The sequence below is a fragment of the Orcinus orca genome, chromosome 5, assembly GCF_937001465.1.
Source record: "Orcinus orca chromosome 5, mOrcOrc1.1, whole genome shotgun sequence".
Lineage (NCBI taxonomy): Eukaryota > Metazoa > Chordata > Mammalia > Artiodactyla > Delphinidae > Orcinus > Orcinus orca.
This window is the reverse complement of record NC_064563.1, coordinates 70,095,602-70,118,702: the sequence shown is the minus strand read 5'-3', so window position 1 is coordinate 70,118,702 and position 23,101 is coordinate 70,095,602. Positions and strand designations below refer to the sequence as shown.

The 23,101-nt window shown below is 39.0% G+C and overlaps 1 protein-coding gene across 4 annotated transcripts in view; it reads right to left on the bottom strand.

The window, feature by feature from the left end:
• The window catches only part of LPP (LIM domain containing preferred translocation partner in lipoma), a 694,580-nt gene that overhangs the window by 378,150 nt on the left and 293,329 nt on the right, over positions 1 to 23,101 (bottom strand). For all 4 annotated transcript variants that reach the window (XM_049710229.1, XM_049710230.1, XM_004278484.3 and 1 more), the window contains one exon: positions 12,265 to 12,377. In XM_049710229.1, the coding sequence (XP_049566186.1) occupies positions 12,265 to 12,377 (113 nt within the window). The remainder of the gene's footprint in view (positions 1 to 12,264; positions 12,378 to 23,101) is intronic.

Here is a 23,101-nt window from a genome sequence, read left to right as displayed (position 1 = left end):
TCTTTTTAATGAAAATTGAAGGAGGAAGCAAGGAGGTTCAAGTCATCAAGAGTGTTCCTTGCCTGACAGAAGTAGAAGAATGTCTCAGAAAAATAACAGTCATTAGCGAATCAGGGATTGGCGGGGGGGAGGGGGGGTAGGTGGTAGCAGATGCATACAAGAGCCATCTCAATAGAGTTGAAATGACTTAAGTTCATGGTAGGATTGTAACTTAAAATCGGAGAGAAACATGGTGGAGGGGAGGGGAGAGAGCCTCATTTGCTGAATCTGTAACTGTGGAAATAGTTTTCTGTAGTAGCTGCCATGCCCCAAAACTGGTTTCTGACCCCACTGGGTCAGAAGAGAAACACCAAAGTGACACTGTATGGCTTTCAATGAGCTAAAAGGAAATGGAAACAATCCAATAGGCACATTTCAAGTTACAAAATGCCTTGCTGTAAAATGATAATAAAAATGATGACGTTCCCTGAATGTGCACAGTGAAATATTCTTCTGGTTGCTGTACTTTTTATTTAATTGTTTGATCATCTCTCAATGGAATACCTGAGTCTCAGCCAGCCAGGTCCTCTGTGCAGTTCTGAGACAGGTTTTCTGAAGTCAGGACCCTGACTCTCAAGTGCACATATCGGCGCAGTAAACTATGGCGTGACTCTTTAAATCTGTGTTCAGGGGACAGTCTGCCATGCTCTTTTCAATACACATCATACATCAAATATACCATTGAAGGCCATTCAGTTAATCATTGCTCTAAATATATAATTTCTAATAGAAAGAATGAAAGCTCAATGATGCTAAAATAATGTTATGAAAAATACATATTTTAAGGTAAATCCTTTAATTACTGATCCAGAAAGTGCTATCAAATGGATTATTTTCATCTGACTGTCCAAAAAAAAAAAAAAAACCCAGAAGATGAGAGAAATAGAATTATCATACTAGTTCTATGACTGAAAAATTGAGAGATTTGGCTTAGAGATGATCCTCCCCATATCACATATCACATGGATGTGTCATCTACAGGTCAAAACAGAAGGTGGTTTTAGGATAGGCACAGACTCCTTTAAGCACTAAAGGGAATGACACAAACTATGGGGAAAGGAGGGAGTGTCTGGGCTCGCTCGCTCTCGCTCTCTCGCTCTCTCTCTCTCTCTCTCTCTCTCTCTCTCTCTCTCTCTCTCTCTCTCGCTCTCTCTCTCGCTCTCGCTCTCGCTCTCGCTCTCGCTCTCGCTCTCTCTCTCTCTGCTTGTTTACACCGGGTACCACCAATTTTACTTTTTTCTACAGTAATAAAAACTGACATCTTTACTGAAGTTTATTGACAAAATAAATATAAAAACAAACAAAAAATTTGGAAAAAATTCCATTTTAAAGGCCTACAAGCAGCTTTCCTGTATTTTAATGTCAAAGTGCAATCTTCCAATCTGTAAAGATGCAGACAGTTTTAAAAAGGCTAAAGACAATATTGCAATAGAGGATTTTACAACCAAACTCATAAAAGCGTGGGCTACCAATTAATGAAATTACTTGGAGAGGAACATGACAATTGGTGTTTTGTGTCCTTCATTGAAAAACAGTATAAAGGAAGAGTAACAATAAAGCGGTGCTGCCAGAAGAGAAAGAAATGGACTGGCATGACTCAGAAAAAGGCAGGGTCTCATTCCTGCCCCAAGACACCTAACACTATGGAAACCTGGACTATTACGTAACTCTCTGAGCCTCAGTCCCTTCACTAGCACAAGGTGGAGAATTATCCCTACCCTCCCCCTTCATAAGTTATTTAAAGGCTCAAGTGAGATAAAGTATATGAAAGTCTTTCATTAAAAACAAGACAACAAAACAATGTCAATTTTGGAATTTACGAAATTTACAAGGTAGGAGTCTTGGACAGGTCAAACTCACAAAAGTTAATGATAAAATAATGATAATAATAGCTTAACCCCTCAAGGATTCATATAAGTACGGCATGCAATAATATATTTGCAGTTTTAAATACCTGACTTTTGAATGGATCAACCCAAATTAGCTATGCACAGAAAATCTCCCTAAAACATTAGAGTTGCAAAAGTAAGAGTTAATGCCCTCGGTTTTTGGTTTTGGCATCCCCTATGTCCACTTTTACCACTTCTTTCGGATCAAGTTGTTTTGTTCTCATGTTGAGTGGATTACGTAAATTACAAAGGAACTAAAGGATCTGTGAGCCCAATAGGGCTTCCTTACCAAATCCACGGATAAGAAGTACATGGTACAATCGGTGAGGGGATTGTCAGGGAATACGCCGGAGGCTGGGATGGAAGATGTGCTTATTTCCACTAAAGAATTACAAAGAAAGCTATCTTGGTGGCCCCTGGCCACTAGCCATAAACACATATTGTTGATGACTTTGGCTGCTTTTTGAGAATTTAAAATGATCTGCCTTCTCTCATTTGAAGGGATTTGATACTAAGTCAAGAGGCTTAAAAGTCCCCTAAATGCATTTTGTTTTTGTTTTTATCCATTCAGAAATAAATCACTGCTTCCATGAAACTTGCTGTGAAATCTAAGCAAGCTTCCTCAAATCTTTGAGGCTTAATTATTTTTTGTATTTGTTAAATTAAATGTGTGCTATTCTTACTTGTGAAGAGCAATTCAATAATATACAGTATTTTGCAGTTTGTAAACAACTATGAAGTTATAAAAAGCTAATATTTTATTATTGGTAATAACACCTTGGGGCGTTGAATTTTAGAGTCATAAGAGAGCTAAGATTATTTAATTCAATCATTTTGACGAAAGAGCTTGTGGGAGTATTTCTTTGGTAAAAAGCCTTAAAATCCTCAAGTGAACCTTGGCGGGGTGTGGCACATCATTAGTGAACCTTGGGGAGGTGCGGTACAAAGCAAAGGACAGCAATAACTATGCCAGAACTCAGCACAGAGAACAGTTAACCCAGAACTGGGTAACCGTAATAGCATCAACGGTAAACATTTACTAAGCTCTAGGCTATGGCAGGCTCATATGATATTCTCTACGTAACCTCACAACAACACAAAGAGGCAGGTACAACAATTATTCCCATTCTACAGATAAGCAAACAGGGGCATGAAAAGGTTAAATAACACGATCACAGTCACATAGCTAGTGAGTGGGGAGCCACGTGTGACCCCAGGTAGTCTGGATCAGCACTTACAGTGTTCACCATCATACTATGTTGTCCCTGAAGTTTTACTTGGCCTAGATGATGCAATCAGGGAGGGCTTTTCTGTGGTGGCGCCCTCAAGGGCAGCAGCGTGAGCTTGAGATAAATAGCAAAAGATAGCAATACCTAAGCTGACTTCAAACTGCCTCGACAAGAAAGGTGAGGGGGTGGGGAAGGCTCTTGGAAAAGAAAGTTTGGGGTACATACTGAAAACCAGTCGAAACAGCAGTGAAATCACTTAATGAGTTCATTCTTTCTAATAAAAGGTACTTTGCCAGAATCCCTGACACTCCTGGTGACATAGTCATCGAAAGGCATGACTGGGGAAAAAGTGAGGAAGGAAACAGAACTCAAGCAGACAGCACCCCGCAGAAGGGCTGGCCACAGCCTACTGCTGCCCTCACTGGGCATATATGTACAGCATGTAAAACAGGGGCTTTGCTACCTGCCAATGGATCTTCACAACTAATAAATAGCCTTGATGCTTGTTGTTCTGTTCTTGGCATGTGTATCTAAGGGAAACCCGTTCCCTGGTCTCCCACACAGTGACGACTGGATACACACACCCTGTGGCTGACTATTTAAAGGACTATATGTTGAGGTAGGTTCCCTCTATGCCCACTTTCTGGAGAGTTTTTCTCATAAATGGGTGTTGAATTTTGTCGAAAGCTTTCTCTGCATCTATTGAGATGATCATATGGTTTTTATTCTTCAATTTGTTAACGTGTATCACGTTGATTGATTTGTGTATATTGAAGAATCTTTGCATCTCTGAGATAAATCCCACTTGATCATGGTGTATGATCCTTTTAATGTGCTGCTGGACTCTGCTAGTATTTTGTTGAGGATTTTTGCTTCTATGTTCATCAGTGATAATTGGTCTGTAATTTTCTTTTTTTGTGATATCTTTGTCTGGTTTTGGTATCAGGGTGATGGTGGCCTCATTGAACGAGTTTGGGAGCGTTCCTCCCTCTGCAATTTTTTGGAAGAGTTTGAGAAGGACAAGTGTTAGCTCTTCTCTAAATGTTTGATAGAATTCACCTGTGAAGCCATCTGATCCTGGACTTTTGTATGTTGGAAGATTTTTAATTAGTTTCAATTTCATTACTTGTGATTGGTCTGTTTAATCACTTCATTGTACAGCAGAAACTAACAAAACATTGTAAAGCAATTATACTCCAATTAAAAAGAAAAAAGTGGCATGTATGTTTCTGATTTAGATAAAAGATAAAGTTTGGAGTACAAGCGAGCTAGGTCTACCAGAACAGCAGATTCAGAGCGGCCCCCAAGCACATTTTCTCCCTAAATTCAGGTGTATATAGCATTTATAATTTGAGAGTACATCATCGCCACAAAATTAAAAATAAAGAAAGGAAGCAAGCAAGAGGGATTCTTCCATATGGTAGAACTATTGAAAAAGAATACCAATATGAAGAATGGGAGAAAAAGTCCAAAACCATAAAATAGGAGTTCCATAAGGAAGAAAACGGCAAATGAAAAATTAAAACTCATTTTCCCAACATCACAAGAAAATCCCCCTTAGCTAAATAAAAACTTGACTCCTCAGATCAAACAGATTCACTGAATGCTGAGTAGAAATACTGGGGTGAGGGTGAGGGTGAGGGAAGCTGTATCTAGAAACAGTGTAGGAAAATTGCTGAATCCCACAAACAAAGCTTACAGATCAAACAAGAAAAAGTTACTAAATTGGAAAAAGAATCAGACTGGCATCAGATTTCTCATCTGCAACACTAAAGACTGAATGATACAAAGTAATAACATAGAAATCTTTGTTGAATATTGAGGTAAAGAACATTTGACCCTAGAATTCTACTGCAGCCAAACTTTTACTTAACGATGAAACCAAAAAAAAAGTCATTTTCAGATATGCAAGGACTTAGAAAATATATCATCCATGTAGCCTTTCCCAAATAAACAAATAAGTAAGTAAATAAATAAATATTTTACAAAGTACTGTAGGAGGAAGAAATTAAAAAAAAAAAGGACATAAAAGAGCCAATATGATGAATTCAAGAAAAAGAAATAGCAAACAAGAAACAATGCAATAAACAAAAGCTATAGTTTATTAATAATGTGATGGTACAATTTAATGGAGAAATAATTCTTTAAAAAGAGGTGTTATAAAGTTTAAAATATTGCAACACATTCTCCAAACTGTGTTAATAATACTTTAGATGAGGCAGGAAAAGGAGTGCTCAAACTTCATATGGTGTATATATTAGGAGTGGGGCACATATGCATATCATAATTTTTCCTTGATAGAGAAACATGTTTGAAAATATTTACTCCATATTGTTTGATTTATTTACATTACTAAGAAAAAACATGCATTACTTTTTAGATGTACAAAAAATAAATAAACGTATTTCAGCTTTGAAGGAATCACTAAGGTTCTTGATGGGAAAGACAAAATGGGATAAAAACTTCCACTGACTCAGAAAGAACCAACTTAAGTTTCACTTAATTTGGGCAGAGGAAATTTTCTGAAATATGCAAATATTGTAAATTACTCCCAATAAAGAAACTCAGGAGCTAAAGCAAATCTAACCTCATTGGTTAGCTCAACACACAACAGAACTGACCGCAACCTATTTCCCCATAAGACTTTTCTTGTCCAGCAATCAGCCAAACTTTCACTGCAGAATACATGCATGTGTCCTAGATTATTTCAGAAGAGTAGCAGCAGTGGTGATTGAGTTGATATGGGTGAATGAGCCTGTGGGTGCACACCTACTCCACTATCGATCCCTGGGAAAGGGTTTACCTTTTAAAATAGATTCTTAAAAAACAAGGAAGAGAAACTATGACATTCAAGAGAAAGGGTCAAATTACTAAATGAAACATTGGAATAGTCCCTATCGGCTGTGGCCTGCTATTTTCAAAGAAGTTTTTATAAGTCTAGACACCAAAAATATCTCATTTCTCACCTGAATACCCAATCAGAGGATGATTCAGAGCGAAAGGCAAACAGGAAAACTCCGACATTCGCTTCTAGAAAGTCACACCGCCCGGAGGCTGTGACATGCCTAAGAACCCACCAGCCCTGCTAAACATACACTCCTCTACATGTGTGGACCGTAAAAGGAGGAGATAATCACGAAGCCAGCTGCTGCTGCTACTGTTGTTGCCAGGGTCACAAATAAGCCTACAAATCAACGAGGGCCCCTCGCGAACACGAGACCCAAAGGAACAAGGCAAAGGGCCACGAAGAAATAAGCATCATGCTCACTCCTCTGGTATGTTTTCATGGATCGAGATAGTCTTATATCCTCACTACACAGGAAGGGTAAGCACTTCAGAGTGGATTAAAGTTCTTCCTGAGCGTTTTGGTTTTGCTCTAACAATATCGCATCTCTACTCTTAATTTTTGTAGACTGGATCTCCTTTTTCACCGAGCCTCTTCCTTCCTCACCCCACTACCAGGCAGCAGAAGGGATGACTTCTATGGTAGGGTATGTCCAAACCATATAAATAAAGCAAGGCCTGCTGCCTATTTCTGTGAGCTCATGAATGAATGTGCCCATGGCTGGGGGCCTGAGTTCTCCACGTCTACAAGTCAAATTCTGTCATTCCATACCTGTTATCATGATAGCACTAGACTAAGGGTCACAGGACACAGATTTCAGTTCCAGTTCTACTGAAACATCAATAGATTTTTAAGCTATTATTGATAAATGAAATACATAAAGTGAGTAAGTAGATAAATGACTACAATCCACCATTCACCCTATACATCTATGAGCTTTGAAATTGTTTTCACAAGAGTAGAAATGACTTGGCCCACAAACTTTTGGACCCTGACTTTAAGACAAGACAATAAAGGATTTCAGAAGCTTCTCCAGAAACAGACTTATAGACATAGAGTACAGACCTGTGGTTGCCAAGGAAGGTTGGGGGAAAGGGGAGGGAGGGGTGGATCGGGAGTCTGGGATTAGCAGATGCAAACTAATATATACAGAATGGACTGACAACAAGGTCCTACCTTATAGCACACGGAACTCTATTCAATATCCTGTGATAAACCATCATGGAAAATAATATGAAAAAGAACATATATATAACTGAATCACTTCACTGTATAGCAGAAATTAACACAACACTGTAAATCAACTTTACTCCAAATCAACTATACTCCAATAAAATTTTTAAAAATTAAAAAAAAAAAAGAAATCTCTCTTCTTCCTTCTCTTTTCAACAAACTCTGGGCATTTCCCCAAGTTCAGTGAATAGCTCACATGACACTGTTTTCATGCTCTCCTCAGAAAAGTGACCTCTTTCAGGAGTTTTATGGGTCACCCCCTTGAGACAGACACCACCTCTCTCTCTCCTGGCCTGACAGTTCCTTTGAATGCACATCATTTTCTAAGTGGGTAGGAAGAAAATCAGTATGAGGAAATCATAAAGGGACAAATTTCAGTTCAATAAGAGAAAGACATTTGTAATACCTGGAGTAACCAGCAATGGATGAGACAGTCTGTTTTCTGAGGTGGAGGGGCTGGAGGTACCCTAGCAAAGGCAGCCATCTGCCTGAAGGGATGGAAGAGCTGATGGGAACTGGAAAGGTAAAAGCCCAGGGTCACAGACACGTAAAAGCAAGCCACGGTCTGGGCCACAAAGAGAGAGGCAGAGTGAGGAGGTGTCAGCTGGTGGTCATGAAGAAAAAGTCAAGCAAACATGTCATAAAAAGGGGAAGTTAAGTATCGGGCACCTGAACTCAAAGCCATCAGGTATCAGCAGGTAAATCCCTGAGGAGCTCAAGGAAGTCTACCAGACAACTCAGAGCTATTTGCATAGGGCTTCCCACAAGGGCAACACATTTTGTCTGATGGTGTGTTAAAAGCACCACTTGGCACCCAACAACAGACCTGGGGATGTTAACCTTATATTTCAATAGTAACAAATACCTGCAATGATTTCAGAATATTCTGTATTCTTATACTTGTTGCTTTATTGCCTAAAATTCCATTCCCCCATTGGAAAATTAAGACCCTAATTAGCCATCAAAGTTCAGTTCAATTGAAATTGTTTCCAAGAATCCTTCTTGCATGTCTCCACACAGAGTTAATTTATTTCCCCCACCCTCTACCTCAACAAAGGACGAAGATTGTGCTTCTGATCAAAGCATGATGACTAAGGAATAATTTACTACGAAACACCTTAATTTAGAAGTTGGGTATATATGCATCTTCCAAGCTTGAATCGGAGGTTGTATCTGATCTATTCCTTGGCCTTCAACATTGCCTCAGCTGTAGTAGTCACCCATAAACATTTTGTTAAATTGAAAAAAAATTAGGAGAGTCAAACGACAGAAAAGGCACTTGAGTTATGATCTCTAATTCCCTTGCAAACCTGAAATCCTATGACATATTCTGCCCCTTTAAAACTTCTCTAAACAATGCTATATGCCTGCCCATTGGCTGGCTGAAATAGAAAGGAATTACCAACTGTGGCATGAGATCAAACAAAGCTAACAGTTCCAACGTTGAGACTCAGGGCACTAGACCCATGATGACAAGTTCTAAGGCTATAAACCCCAGTGTATGTGTCTGACTTATAGAAGTTATTCAACTTATCATGAATGAATGAAGTGACTGCTAAATGGTCACCCCAAACCTTACAGCCACTAGGCTCGAACTGATACTGACAGAAAAGAAAATCTCTCATTGATTTTCCAAGATTCATCTTTTCCCACAAAAATGAGAATTCTCAAAACAAGAATTCTTGACACTAAATATTTGCCTTTTGCAAAGGAAAAAGAAAAAAGTTTACAGCATACATCAGAAATTCAGAGACAAGCAAAACTCCCAACAACACCTGGTCCTTCCAAACAAAGCATGTTACCCCCTCATCGGAACCTCAGAGTCCTGAGAGGCCTGAAGCAAAATCACGTGCACAGTGAGAGGAAGGACAGATAAAGAGTCAAGATTTCTCAAGAGTTCTGTCAGAAACGATAGGATCCACATCTTCTTGGGTCTCAGTTTCCTCACTTGTGAAGAGAGGGAATTAATTCATTCAGCAAGTATTTGAAAAGCTGTAACTAGATGCCTGGCACCAGGTTTAGACTCAATGATCTCTTAGGTCCCTTTCAGCTCTGAAAAACTTATAATTCTTAGAGTCACACTTAATAGAGGTTCTTTTGGCTCTGACCTGAAGATCTGGCTGGAAACATAAACAGATTTCTACATAAAAACACACATTTACCAGCTATAATTTGGACTTGGCAACAGGAGTTTTCACCATTGGCTGGGAGAAAAACGTGCAGAATTTTCTCCTGTGATTACATTACTCTGAGTTCCATCGTAGCTCAAATCTAAAGTTGGGGCAAATATGGCCAGAGTGGGACCAAGCCTCTATCACATCACATCACCACCACACAAGGAAAGGACATGCCCATTTTCTTCTTCTTCTTTTTTTTTTTAAATTTATTTTATTTATTTATTTAGTTTTGGCTGTGTTGGGTCTTTGTTGTTGCACGTGGGCTTTCTCTAGTTGTGGCGAGCGGGGGCTACTCTTCCTTGTGGTGCGCAGGCTTCTCGTTGCGGTGGCTTCTCTTGTTGCGGAGCACGGGCGCTAGGCACGTGGGCTCAGTAGTTGTGGCTCGCGGGCTCAGTAGTTGTGGCTCGCGGGCTCTAGAGCACAGGCTCGGTAGTTGTGGCTCACGGGCTTAGTTGCTCCGCGGCATGTGGGATCTTCCCGGACCAGGGCTCGAACCCGTGTCTCCTGCATTGGCAGGCAGATTCTTAACCACTGTGCCACCAGGGAAGTCCCTGCCCATTTTCTTTTGAACTTACCAACAATCTTCCACATATTCAATAAAAACACACCTCTCCTACCAGATCTGCCCTTTTCCATTTGGCAAAATCTGTTTTATTTTTTTATCCTTCTTCCTTCTGTTTTATAGAACATAAGCCAACATGGCAACAGGCTTTTTGTTTATTTCCTTCCTTTTCAAAAACAAAGTCATAGTTTGGATATAGTTAACAGGACAAGATCTATACAGAAAAAGACTTTTTGTAATTTTATGAAAGCCCCAGGTTTGATTTTTCTTAATGAAACCCTTGGCAAGCCTTATTATTATTCTTGTCGCTGTTACTTTTATATGGCGACATTTATAACATCAAAATATCTGTAAGGTGATTATAGTTTCGTATATTCAAATCCATCTGTATTTCATTTAATTATTAGAGGTAGATACAGTTATCTTATCTTTAATTACAAGAAAAGTGGGCCTTAGGGTGACCTGGTCAAGATCATGTGACAAGAATAAGCTGCTCAACTAGTATCAAACACAACTCTTCTTGTCACAAGGTCAAGCAAACTTTTCAGAACTCAAGATTTTAAATGCTTACAAAATAGTTACATAACTATTCAAGAAAGAAGATAGACTAAACAAAGTGTTAATTGCATAAATTAAACAATATGCAAAGAACAGCCCTTACTAACATGTAAGTTTCATAAGGGCAGAACCCTGTTTGTCTTTTTTGCTATATAATACCTAGTGCTATAAAGGTGCCCACGCAGAGCACAGAAATATTTGTTGAGTGAATTAATCATTTCTACCTTTGTCTCCTCTAACCTGAAATTTAAGAGAAAAAAAGACACAATGACCTGAACTATTTAAGCAGTTACTTTCTATGGCTTTTCCTCTTTAAAATTTATTATGGGAAATCTTAAACATATACAAAGGTAGAACAAATAATGAATTAAACCTCCATGCACCCAACAATTATCAACTCATAGCTAATATTTTCTCACTCAGTAGCTCCCTACTCTTACGATTCTTCTTTATTGGAGTCTAGTTGATTTATACTGTTGTGTTAGTTTCAGGTGTACAGCAAAGTGAATCAGTTATACGTACATATATATATATATATATATATACACACACACATATATACATATATATATACATACCCACTCTTTTTTATTTTTTTTTAATAATGAGATAACATTTATTGGGTATATATTATGTGCCAGGTTCTTTACATATGCTGTCTTATTTATTCTGTACAATAGGGAGGTAGGTGCTATTATGATTTTTTTTTTTTTTTTTTTGCTGTACGCGGGCCTCTCACTGCTGTGGCCTCTCCCGTTGCGGAGCACAGGCTCCGGACGCGCAGGCTCAGCGGCCATGGCCCACGGGCCCAGCCGCTCCACGGCATGTGGGATACTCCCGGACCGGGGCACAAACCCTTGTCCCCTGCAGCGGCAGGCAGACTCTCAACCACTGCGCCACCAGGGAAGCCCACCCACTCTTTTTTAGGTTCTTTTGACTTTAAAGCAAATACCAGGCACTATTCACTTCATTCACCAATCTTGCCGACATTTCTCTAAAAAATAAGGATTTTTTTCTTTGACGTATCTACAGTAACATCATCACCCCTAAAAATATGACAATAATTGTATGACAATATTATTTAGTTTTCCTTCCGGACATAACTGGCATTTACCTGCCTAAACAGTGGCAGCTGGTCACCAGTGGCTCTACGTGAACACAGGCTGAGAACTTTTACTGAATCTAGCCCTGAGTCACTTTGCTCGCAACACTCCCTGGAGCACAGATACTTCTAAATAGTCAACACATACCGTACTGTGCACGCCTGACCTCACTCAGAAGAGAAAACCTAAGAAATTTTGCTGTTGCTTTTGCTAGAAAGATGTTGCTGACCAATTAGTACCCACAGTGACCAACCAGAACCTTAAAATATCATCCTTACTCATTTAGAATGCAACATCTGTGGAAAGAGAAAAAAGGCAATAAAAAAGCCTGCTTGTGTGTCTCCAGGATAACAAGAAAATGTGGACTTCTCAAATGGCATTCCCAAAGAATGACTTTCAGTTTCAAAATAAAATTAGTAGGTAAAAGGATTTCCAGGGCTTCAGAGGGCAAGCCAGCAGAACTCTGGGAAGCTTGAGCTGGGCAGCTGGCATTAAAATGCCTTAGTGCTTTGTGAGGTGTAAAGCTCTCTCTGTAGGCTCTGGATAAATGTTCATCCACCACAGAAACAATCTCAGAATTCAGGATTCCTAGCATGGCTTATAAACATGACTTCAACCCCAGATCTTACCTGTGGCCTGAAAGCACTGTCATCAAGGGGAGGTGGAGGAGGGAAGTTCCCAGAGCCCGATGGAGACGCACTGGAATCATCTAGAGGTGGAGGCGGGGGTGGAAGAAAATCACCTGCGGAAAGGAAACACACACATGAAATTAACACGGATGCAATACTATAGCACTCTTACAAACACAGACAGTCCCCAACTTATGATGGTTCCACCTATGTGCAAAAGCAACAGGCATTCAACAAAAAACGTACTTTGAATTTTGATCTATTCCTGGGGTAACCATATGGGGTGCAATGCTGTTGTGATGCTGGGCTTCGGCAGGCAGTCTCAGCTCCCAGTCAGCCAGGAGATCGCCAGGGTGAACAACCCATACACTTACAACCATTCTGTGCCCTCACAACCATTCTGTTTTTCACTTTCAGTACAGTGTCCAATAAATGACATAATAGACTCAAGTTTTTATTATAAAATAGGCTTTGTGTTACATGATTTTGCCCAACTGTAGGCTAAATGTAAGTGTTCTGGGCATGTTTAAGGTAGGCAAGGCTAAGCTATGATGTTTGGTAGATTAGGTGTATTAAACGCATTTTCCACTTAACATTTTCAAGTTACAGTGGGCTTTTCACGATGTAACCCCATCATAGGTCAAGGAGATTTGCATTAGCTGGCATTTCACTGCGTTGTAATTGGCTTTGACACATAATTTTTTGTCCTGCACAGCAATTATTCCCTAAGTTCTCCTCAGTTAATTAGCATCCTTAACTTTCAGGAGAATGAGGACCAGACTGGATACTTAGAAGTGACATAAAGCCGGTGTAGAAGCGTGTCAAGTACATTTAGCCAGAACAGGGAAGGTGCTTGGAGCGCTGGATTACTGAGGTGTATTAGACTTGTTGCTTGTCCTCAATGAATTTTCAGTCAAGTAGAGATGGAAAAAAATGTATAAACAGGTAAGGTAACACAAGGTGCAATTTATTAAGCTCTACAAACTCTTTTGGAAGTTAAGATAAAGGAAAGCTTACATTCATTTGGAGTAACAAGGAAGCTTTACTGGAGAATTTAAATTGCCCCTGAACATTATGATGTAGATAGTAAGTTCATGCTAGACAGAAATAAAGGAAAACAGAGGCATAATGGTAAAAAAAAAAAAAAAAAAAATCAGGGTCTAGAGAATAAAAAGCAAGTTACAATATAGCATAAACACAAGAATGTAAAATAACACTAGAAGGTTATAAAAATTAAAGCAGTATAAAAATAAGCTTTTAAGTGTGTTCCACATCTAGCATAGAGTTTGAATTTTATTGTGCATGCAGTGAGGATCCATTAAGGATTTCTGAGAAGGAAACACTTCTAAGAATATGATTTACTAAAGACTAATCTAAAAGTGTGTGCAGGACAAGATTAGGAGAAACTGGAATAGGAAACATCCAATTTGGAAATCTATACACTATCCAGGCTTTAGGATACTAGGAAACCTAACATCGCTATGGGTTCTTGGTATGGAATCTTTTAAAATATTCTTTGTAAGAAATTCTATTAAGAAAAGGAAACCTTCATTTTCTGAAAAAAATTTCTCTATGTGCCCTTTTCCTTTTAGCAATAATGTTTTAGACGTGTTGGGGAACTGTCCTCCTCTATGGATGAATAGTTTTTCCTTGCATTTCAGCTGTTCAACACTTAGTGGTATAGTCTCTACCACTCCATGAGTCACTGTTGGATAGTACCAAAACATCACAGCTTAGGTCTTCAGAAAAGAAAGAGTCTAAATCTCACAGTGGAAGGATGGTGACTTGGACTGATTGTTCCGATACACCTTTGAGATCGTTCAATTGAGCTCCATTTGCCTTATAAATAACAGTCTTACACAGAGAACAGGTTTGTGGTTGCCAAGAGGGAGGGGGAGGTGGGGTAGGGATGGACTGGGAGTTGAGGATTAGCAGATGCAAACTATTATATATAGAATGGATAAACAGCAAGGTCCTACTGTATATAGCACAGGGAACTATATTCAAATATCCTATGATAAACCATAGTGGAAAAGAATATGAAAAAGAATGCACATACATGTATAACTGAATTACTGTGCAATACAGCAAAAATTAACACATTGTAAATCAACTATACTTCAATAAAATAAATTTTTAAAAAGTAACAGTCTTAGAGTTGGAAGAGTAGCTAACAGCTGTCAAGTCTAGCTCCCAGCCATATTCAGGCTACCAAGAAGTCAAACACACTATCTTTAGAGTACTCTGTTTTTTGGACTCTCACCATGCACCGGGCACTGTGCTAAGATTTTCCTAGGCTACCTCTTACGCCCACCACAACTCTCTATGCTGATGGTTCTGAAACTTTAGAGCTCACTAGGATCGCTGGACGGTCTGGTTAAAACACAGATTGCTGGGTCCCACCCCCAGAAGCTCTGATGCAGTAGGTCTGGGTCAGGGTCTGATCATTTGCATTCCTAATAAATCCCCAGGTGATGCTGGTGCTACTGAGCCTGGGACCACACTTTGAGAACCATTGCATTAAGCAAAGTGTCATAGTATTCCTACTTTGGACCCCGTAGAATTGGAAAGGTTCAATGGCATGTCATATAGAAATATCTCTACTTCTCTCATCCTTCTGGGTGTGCACATCTGAAGATATATGTTGTCTATATCCTTATTAAAATTATAAGTCTCATAAATCTTTATGAACTCCACCTCAGAGTTCTAAACATTGGCTAGATACTAGAATCACCAAGGAATCTTATCTAAAAATGCCGATGCCCAAACTCTATCGCATACCAATGCATTCAGAATTCTCAGGGATGGGGAGAAGGGATGAGATGCCCGTATTCCTGTAAAACCCAGATAATGCTAATGTGCAGCCGGGACTGAGAAATTCACTGGCCTTCAAATAAAAAAATGAAATACCTATCAAGCAAAAAGGATCGTCACCAAGATCTTTTCTACCTTTAGAAGTCATAATGTATGAGACAAAAGCCCACAATGAAGTTTTAGGTGATCTGCAAAGAAGTCTAGGTTGATGGAGACTTGATGATCAAATTCTACTTCACAGCTTAATTTTCAGGTTCAAATGTTCTATCTGGACCTATGTCTTCTTCATATTCAATTTAAAAGAGGATTTCTCAGCACCTTCTTATACTTTACCAGATGCTTTATGTCATAGGAATTGTCAGAGCATTAAACAGTATCAGAACTGACCAAAATCTTGAGGATCAGATTATGAAGGTAGAAACAGAGGCCCACAGAAGACACAGGAACTGCCCAAATTCTCAGAGCAAACTTGTCTTAGAATAAAAAGTACACCTGCCTGTCTCTGAGGTCCCTTCCAACTATATCCTTCTTGACCCTATACTTCTGTCATAGAAATTAAATATAGTGAGGTGCAGGTTGATGAGAGTCCTGGGAGGGTGAAAAGGAACCGAGAAAGAAAATACAACGTATTTTTTTAAAAGAAATATCTTAAAAATAACATAAATCTAGACCATGTGTTCTAGGCAAGATTACGCAGATTTATTAAAGTCATAGTGATAACCTCATAATAAGTATCTGCTTATTTTAATCAGTTACTAAGTTAGACCAAGGTTTTCCATCTTTCAAGCTCAATCATCATAGGCTTTTTTCTTTTGCGGTACGCGGGCCTCTCCCGTTGCGGAGCACAGGCTCCGGACGTGCAGGCCCAGTGGCCATGGCTCACGGGCCCAGCTGCTCCGCGGCATGTGGGATCTTCCCAGACTGGGGCACGAACCCATGTCCCCTGCATCGGCAGGCGGATTCTCAACCACTGCGCCACCAGGGAAGCCCCATCATAGGCCTCTTGCTACATTGTTTAGAGCGGAGCTCGTATTTTAAAAGGGTGTGGAGGACTGGGTGAACGTAGAAAACAGACACACACACATGATAAAGGGATAGAAAATCGGTCCTTTGAAGGGAAGCATGACTAGTTAAGTCAGTTGCAACGAAAAACTCTTCGTAAAGAGTTTTAAATCAGACTAAGAACTATTATGAGAATTCTGACTTAAGGCTCACCATTTTCACAGGCAGGTCAACAGAGGGAAATGCCTCTAAGTAACAGTAAGTTCAGCTTAAGAGAGAAGGTACAATTTCCATGTTTAAGGAAGATGACAAAAAGGAAAGAACAAAATGTGTGTATATAAATGTTGCAGGGGAAGATCCTTTTCTTTTCAGTAGATTTCTTCAAATGATGAAAGAGCACCTGGCTGAGATGCTTGCAGGGCAACCCTCCTAGAGGAAAGAGCACCTGGACGGAATCAGCTGTAGTATCTTACAACCAGCAATGCTAATGTAGACCTTCACATTAGTGCATGCCCTGCCCTCTGGGCTTGCTGGGGAAATCCAAGTGAACTCCCAGACCCTGTGAATTACAGGGGCACTGAATAAATCAAACAGGCAAGCCAAAAATGGACACACATCAGGCAACTGGGGAATGCAGTGATACATAAAAGCTAAGAAAGAAATATTTGGTTTTATTAGGAGTAGAGTAGTCACAGACACATGTCTATAAACCTGGTTTCCTCCTTACCCTTTTCCTCACCATACAAAGCCTACCCAACACGCAAAATACATTTATTCCTCAATTACCAGCTAAAATGATTTACTCCAAAGTTACACTGCCAGTGAAATACAGAGCTGGCAATGATGCTCACAATGCCTTGGAGAGAAGCAAGAAAAGATCCTGCTTGACTTGCTCTAAACCATCCCACCTCGTTGAGCTAATATTCAAAAGGTTTTTGCTTTGTGCCAGATGTAGCACCATAAGGCAGTGAAACGGTGAGTTCGGCAAATGAAGTCGTATATCCCTGATTGCCAAACACTACTTTATTCCAGTTGACATCAGAAAATAGCCCGTTATGCATACCATTAACTTGAAGAGAGTGAGGAAAAACTCCCAGAAACCCAGCCATTTATATTTTCTCAAGCTACCCTTTCTGGTCTAGGGGTAAAAAGGCAGTGGCACTGAGAAGCAGATGCGGCTACTTGATTGTAACTGAGTTATCACCCACTGTAGTTACCCCAATAACATGGCTCAGGCATATATAAAAGGCAGCTACCTGACAACAGTTTGCTTAGCCCTTCATGATATGAAGTCCCCCATGAGAGGGAGAAAATAACAAGAGTTTACCAACAAAGAAGATGGTAAGTTACCGGTTATGTATGGCTGTAAAAATACTAGGAAGGGAGCAATCAAACGCAGATCATCAGTAAAGTCTGGATTCATTTACTACGGCTAAAAGAAAAAGCAAGCATCATTCTCCTTCTTCTTGATCCAAATATCCATGTAAACCGACATACACACACATGCAGGTTTAGATAACAGCCCCTTTCGTGCCTCATACAGGTTCTATCCCAGCATCTATAATACTTGATTGCATTTATTCTCTCCTAGCGAGAACTGAAACTCCTAACAAACAGAGCCCACTCATAATTTATCTTTATATCCCCGCCACTTGGCATAACGTTTGGGTCCTGTCATCCCTCAGTAAACATAGGTTGAAAAACTAATTGAATAAAAAGCCATTTAATCACTCAGTTGCTTTTTTTTTATTAAATGACCTGGTGTCTTAGGTGCCTTTCAAACATCCATGTTCAAATCACCAAAAGGATCTAGCTAAAATGCAGGCTCTGACTCGCCAGGTTGGGGCTGAGGCCTGAGATTCTGCATTTCTCACATGCTCCCAGGTGATGCTGATGTAGATCTGTGGACCGCACGTGAAGGGCTCTTGCAGTTGGCAGGTGTTGGCTCTCTAACTTTCTTAAATGGAGAAATTCTGGTTGTTTAAGGAAAATCTAAACTTTAAGGTAATTATAAATAAAATTACTTTGCAGCTCCCCAAATTAAGAATTTAAATTATGAGTACACAAGAGATTGGGTTGGAACACATACACACACACACACACACACACGAAATAAAAATAATTATGGTGACCAAATCATAAGCTTCAAGTAAAGACAGTTACTCTTTTCCATTAATAGTAACTAACAGAGAAAGGAAATATGTTCCAAAGAAAATAGTACAAAAGTTCAAGCCCAAAAACTTAAAACACAAAGCCTAGCTCTACCCTTTACTTTGGAAAAGGCAGTGCTACCATCTCAGGTTCAGTTCTCCTCACCTATTAAACGAGTATAACAATAGCCACTTCACAGTGTCACTCTGCAGATCAACCCAGTTAAAACTGAGACTCTGGACATTTTTTTTTTACTATAACCCAGAGTAAAGAAATAACCTTTTATATGATGATGCAAAACTCCTATCTGGACATGTGTAAGTACATGTATATCTGAAACAAGGGTTTCATGAAACCATACTTATTGCATGTAATCTACACTGACACTTTCTCTGTTATTTATTTACTTTAAAGGTGTTGTGTGTGACCCACTAAAGTGACTGTGACCCATAAATAGGTCTCAATCCACAGTTTGAACACTGCTAAGCTAAACTGTATGTAAGTGACTTGTACAACGTGTACATGATAGATGACATTTTTTTCTTTTCACTTTTGCACAAAAGAGCAGCTGAGTCTAAATCTGCCCACTCAGTAGAGAAGACCAAATCTGAGATGATGAAGCTCTCCGAGCAAGGTTGAGAAAAGAGAACAAGTGAGAAGATAAAATAAACAGAACAGGAGTGAAAAATCTCTGTAAGGTGGTTGAGTTATATCACAGCTGCAGCATTCTCCTCATAAATGAGAGGCAATTTATTATGAAACCAAGCAACTGAAGACTTTGTTTACAATTTTACCCTCAAATCCATCTTCAGTTTGCATTAAGACAGATGTGCTACCAAGAAAACTCCATCAGAAAGCACACTGGGTAAAATCAAGGTTTTATGACATTAAGGTTTATGACATTAAGTAAATGTTATTTGTGTAATAACATATATACATATATGCCCGTAATATCAGGGAGTATCTTTTAAGTAGATTCCCAAGAAATTGTTAAAGGCAAGTTGCCTCTAAGAAGATCAATTTTGCAACTGGGGAACAAGAGTGGAAGAGAAACTCACTTTTCGTTATACAAGTTTCTAACCGGTCATTGTTCTACCCACTTATTTTAAAATAACACATACACACAATTCAAAAGAGAATTTTCAGTACCTAGAAATGTGTCATAAGTTTTTAAAAGCCACCAGGAAATACTGGGATACGGCAGAGATCAAGGAACCATTGAGGATAAGGCCCATTTAATGCATCACCTCCCAGTCTTCTCCCAATCTAGTTACTACCGATTGGTTGTAACTAAAAATAGGAAAGGGGTTGCACTGATTTACTCAATGTGTGGCTCCTATTAGAGATAGGATAAAAAGCCTGCTTATTCCCAGACCCAAAGCCTAGGCACCATCTCACAGTGACCACACAGACCTCTTTCTTGGATTAAGCACTCATGGAGCTACTAATAAGGCAGCTCCTGAATTTCCATTTTTTTCCTGTTCTCTCAGTGTGCAACCCCTTTGAGAACTCACGGGCAGAAGTGATAATTATCTGGGAAAGGTTGGGCATCCCTGGTTCCCTGTCCTCACTGTCATCAAAATAGCAACAATACTGCCCCCCTTAAATGACACATCGTCATCTGTAAATGAGAAGATATGTGACCTCAACCAAGTAGCTTCAGTTCTCTAGTTCTCACACGAGACATTTTTGGAGTTCATGCTTTTATTATATATAATTATATATTAGAAGAGAAACCTTTCTACTTTTCTTCCATTTTTATTTTCTGCTGCTTAACTAAAAAACAAATAAACAAAGTTTTGATTCTGATAGTACTTAATTTTCTAAGTCATGTTATTTAAATGAAAGGTCAAAATTAAAGAGTGATGGAACACAATAATGGTATGAGATGATATAAGAAATTCAGCATTCTTGTATGCTACTTATATATAAATAGGAGTGTTAAAGATAAAACTTTCTCAAGAAAATTTGGCAACAGGTATCAAAAGCCTTAAAAATGTTTATACACTTTGATGCAGCGATACCACTTATAATAAATTATCCTACTAAAGCAGTGACTAAAGACTATACAGGGAAGCATGTTAAAGAATCTTAATCACAGTGAAATACAATGGAAATGATCAGACTATTCATCGATAAAATCGGGGTAAAAAAATCAATTGAAGTCAGTCACACACTGGAAAATTGTGTTGCCATCAAAATGATGATGTTGATCTAGATCTGACATCTATTTAGCCATTGACTGGACGCCTTCTATGTGCCAGGGATTATTTTAGACACCAGAAGGAAACATCGAACAAACAAATAAATAAAACAAACACAAAGAGCTGCACTCGTGTAATTTATACTCTATCAGGAGAAGAAGAACACTTAAAAAATAAATTACATAAAACATACTTGATATCAAATCTTGATAAGTACTATACAGATATATAGGGCAGGGAAGGGGGAAAGGACTGCTAGGGTGATGGTGGAACGTTGCAGTTTTAAAGAAAAAGGTTGGCAAATGCCTCATGGAGGTGATATCTGAACAAAGACTTACATCTAGTGAAGGTGTGAGTCATGGAGTATCTGGGACAAGTACATGAAAAACTGTTTCTGATGTATTACCTTGTGAGAAAAAAAATGGGCTACTGAATATTGTTTATAATATGGCACTATTTCTGTATAAACATTTTGTATACGTTAATAATGTTGTCTATAGCTCACGGGATGGTTGTCTACAGCTCATGCCTTCTCCTTTTGGTTTAATTGTTATACAATAAATGTGAATTATAGGCACGCATTTTTAAAAAATCAAAAGGAAGATACTTTGAAATGAATTGCAGAATCTACTTAAGCCAGTGTTTAATTTTAATGCATCACTATATTTACCCAAGCCAAAATGTAATGTCTCCGTCATCCTTCTAAATAACTTAGCTTGAAATGCTCTTTCAGATTCTCAAATTAAAAGCAGGAAGAATGATTATCCTAAAGTAGATGAAGTCTCCCTGATTTTCAGATGGACAGTTTCACTCTACATCTAGCTAATACGGAATCCCTGGGTCGTCACTGAGTTCAGTAGTCCTCATGTTTGACCACAAATAAATAGTCTGTGTGAAGGTGAAACATCTTAGGGCATCATACCTAAGTATACTGTGTTTCTCTATCACATAGTGGTTTCCATTTGTTGAAAAACAAATTCACTTTCTTAGTTAAGAAACACTGAATGATTTTCAAATAATATGAAATTAGGAGGACAGTCTGGTTCTGCAAATGGACTAAAACCAAATAGCATTTTTGAATCCACCAAGTGTCAATTGTCTTACAAAAAGACAGTAATTTCCACCGAAACAACAAACCACACACCATATAATTTGGCTTCCGAAGATGGGCATTCAAAATAAACAGGGCAATGATTTAAGCCTAAGCGTCAATCTTCTACCAACTATTGAGATACCTTTAGCCCCACACCAAAAAGTGAAATTCTCTCAGTTTAAAAATTAAAAATTCATGCCGTGGACACAGAATGAGGCAACAGTCTAGAGAAACAAAAAATCTTAACACTGAAAAAAGAAGCTGGCAAACAAATATCAATGTGCTGAGAGACTATTCCAAAAATACTCTTTTTTCTTGGAGATGGGACGTCACCCTGTGGCGGCCACTGAGGCCAGAAGCTTACCTTCCTTCCAAAGATGGTGATGGAGCTGGAGGGATGATAGTTTCAGAATAAAAACACTTTAAATAGCTCATTTAAACTTGTTTCACCACTGCTATATCTGGATAGAGTGACCCATCGTCACTTCCAGTGACAACATATTGCTCCTTCCTGATTTAGCTCTATTGGAGCACATATTCTGCTCTCTGTTAGTTTAATTGCAGATCTACTGGTTTCTCCTATAGACTGTAAGCACCTTGAGAGCAGGCTCTCTGTTTTAGAGGGCACATAGAGCACACAGGAGATGCTTGATGAATAGTAATAATATTACTATTATAAATGATTATTATTATAAATCTATATTATATTAAACTGAATTGAACTCTGAAAAAATGAACATATGTACTTCTACCATGGACCATTTTGCCCCTTTTCAATTACTGACATAAGGTCAATACACTACAGTACTGGGGGCGGGGGTGTCATAGGTTCTGCATCATGCTCATAGCTGGACAGTTAATAACATCGGTCTTAAAGTAGCCACCTAGTTTTGCCGTTGTTGCTATCATTGCTATTGTTGTCATTGTTTTTACACATTAACTTACTTGGAGCATGTCTTCAGGATACAGGCCCTGAGTCTTCATCCCTAAGTCACCAGCTGGCTATGGGGACACCCTCATCTCAAGAAACACTGCAACCATGTATACTGTACTTGATCTTTCTTCTGCAATAAAAGGTCTGTAGATAGGTCTTAACAGCATCTTATCCCACAATGTATCTAGAAACTCCTTCAAATCCTCCAGGAATGTTGGAGGGTCAGGTTTCTGTCCATAAAGGAGACTTGGGAATGGAAGAGGAACAGGGAAATGAAGGAAGTGGAAGGAGAGATGTCATGTGAATAGAAACACAAAATAGTAGTGCTTGAGGTGTTGAAACAGCTCTGACTTTTAAAGGAAGGTATGCATCGGCATCTCAGGAAGCACTTTCTTTTACTGCATACAGCGAGGCCCCACTCTACGATTCTTAGATCAGAAACTTTGGGGTTGGGACCCAGACACAAGTATCTTGACAAGCTCCCCACATGATTCTGACATGTAGCCCTGGTTAAAAGTCACTGACCTTCATAAAAGACAAACTAAGACTGAGAAGCTATCCTAGCTTAAAGAAAACTAAGAAGACAAGGCAACTAAATGCAACTTGTGATTCTGGACAGGGTCCTAGACCAGAAAAAGA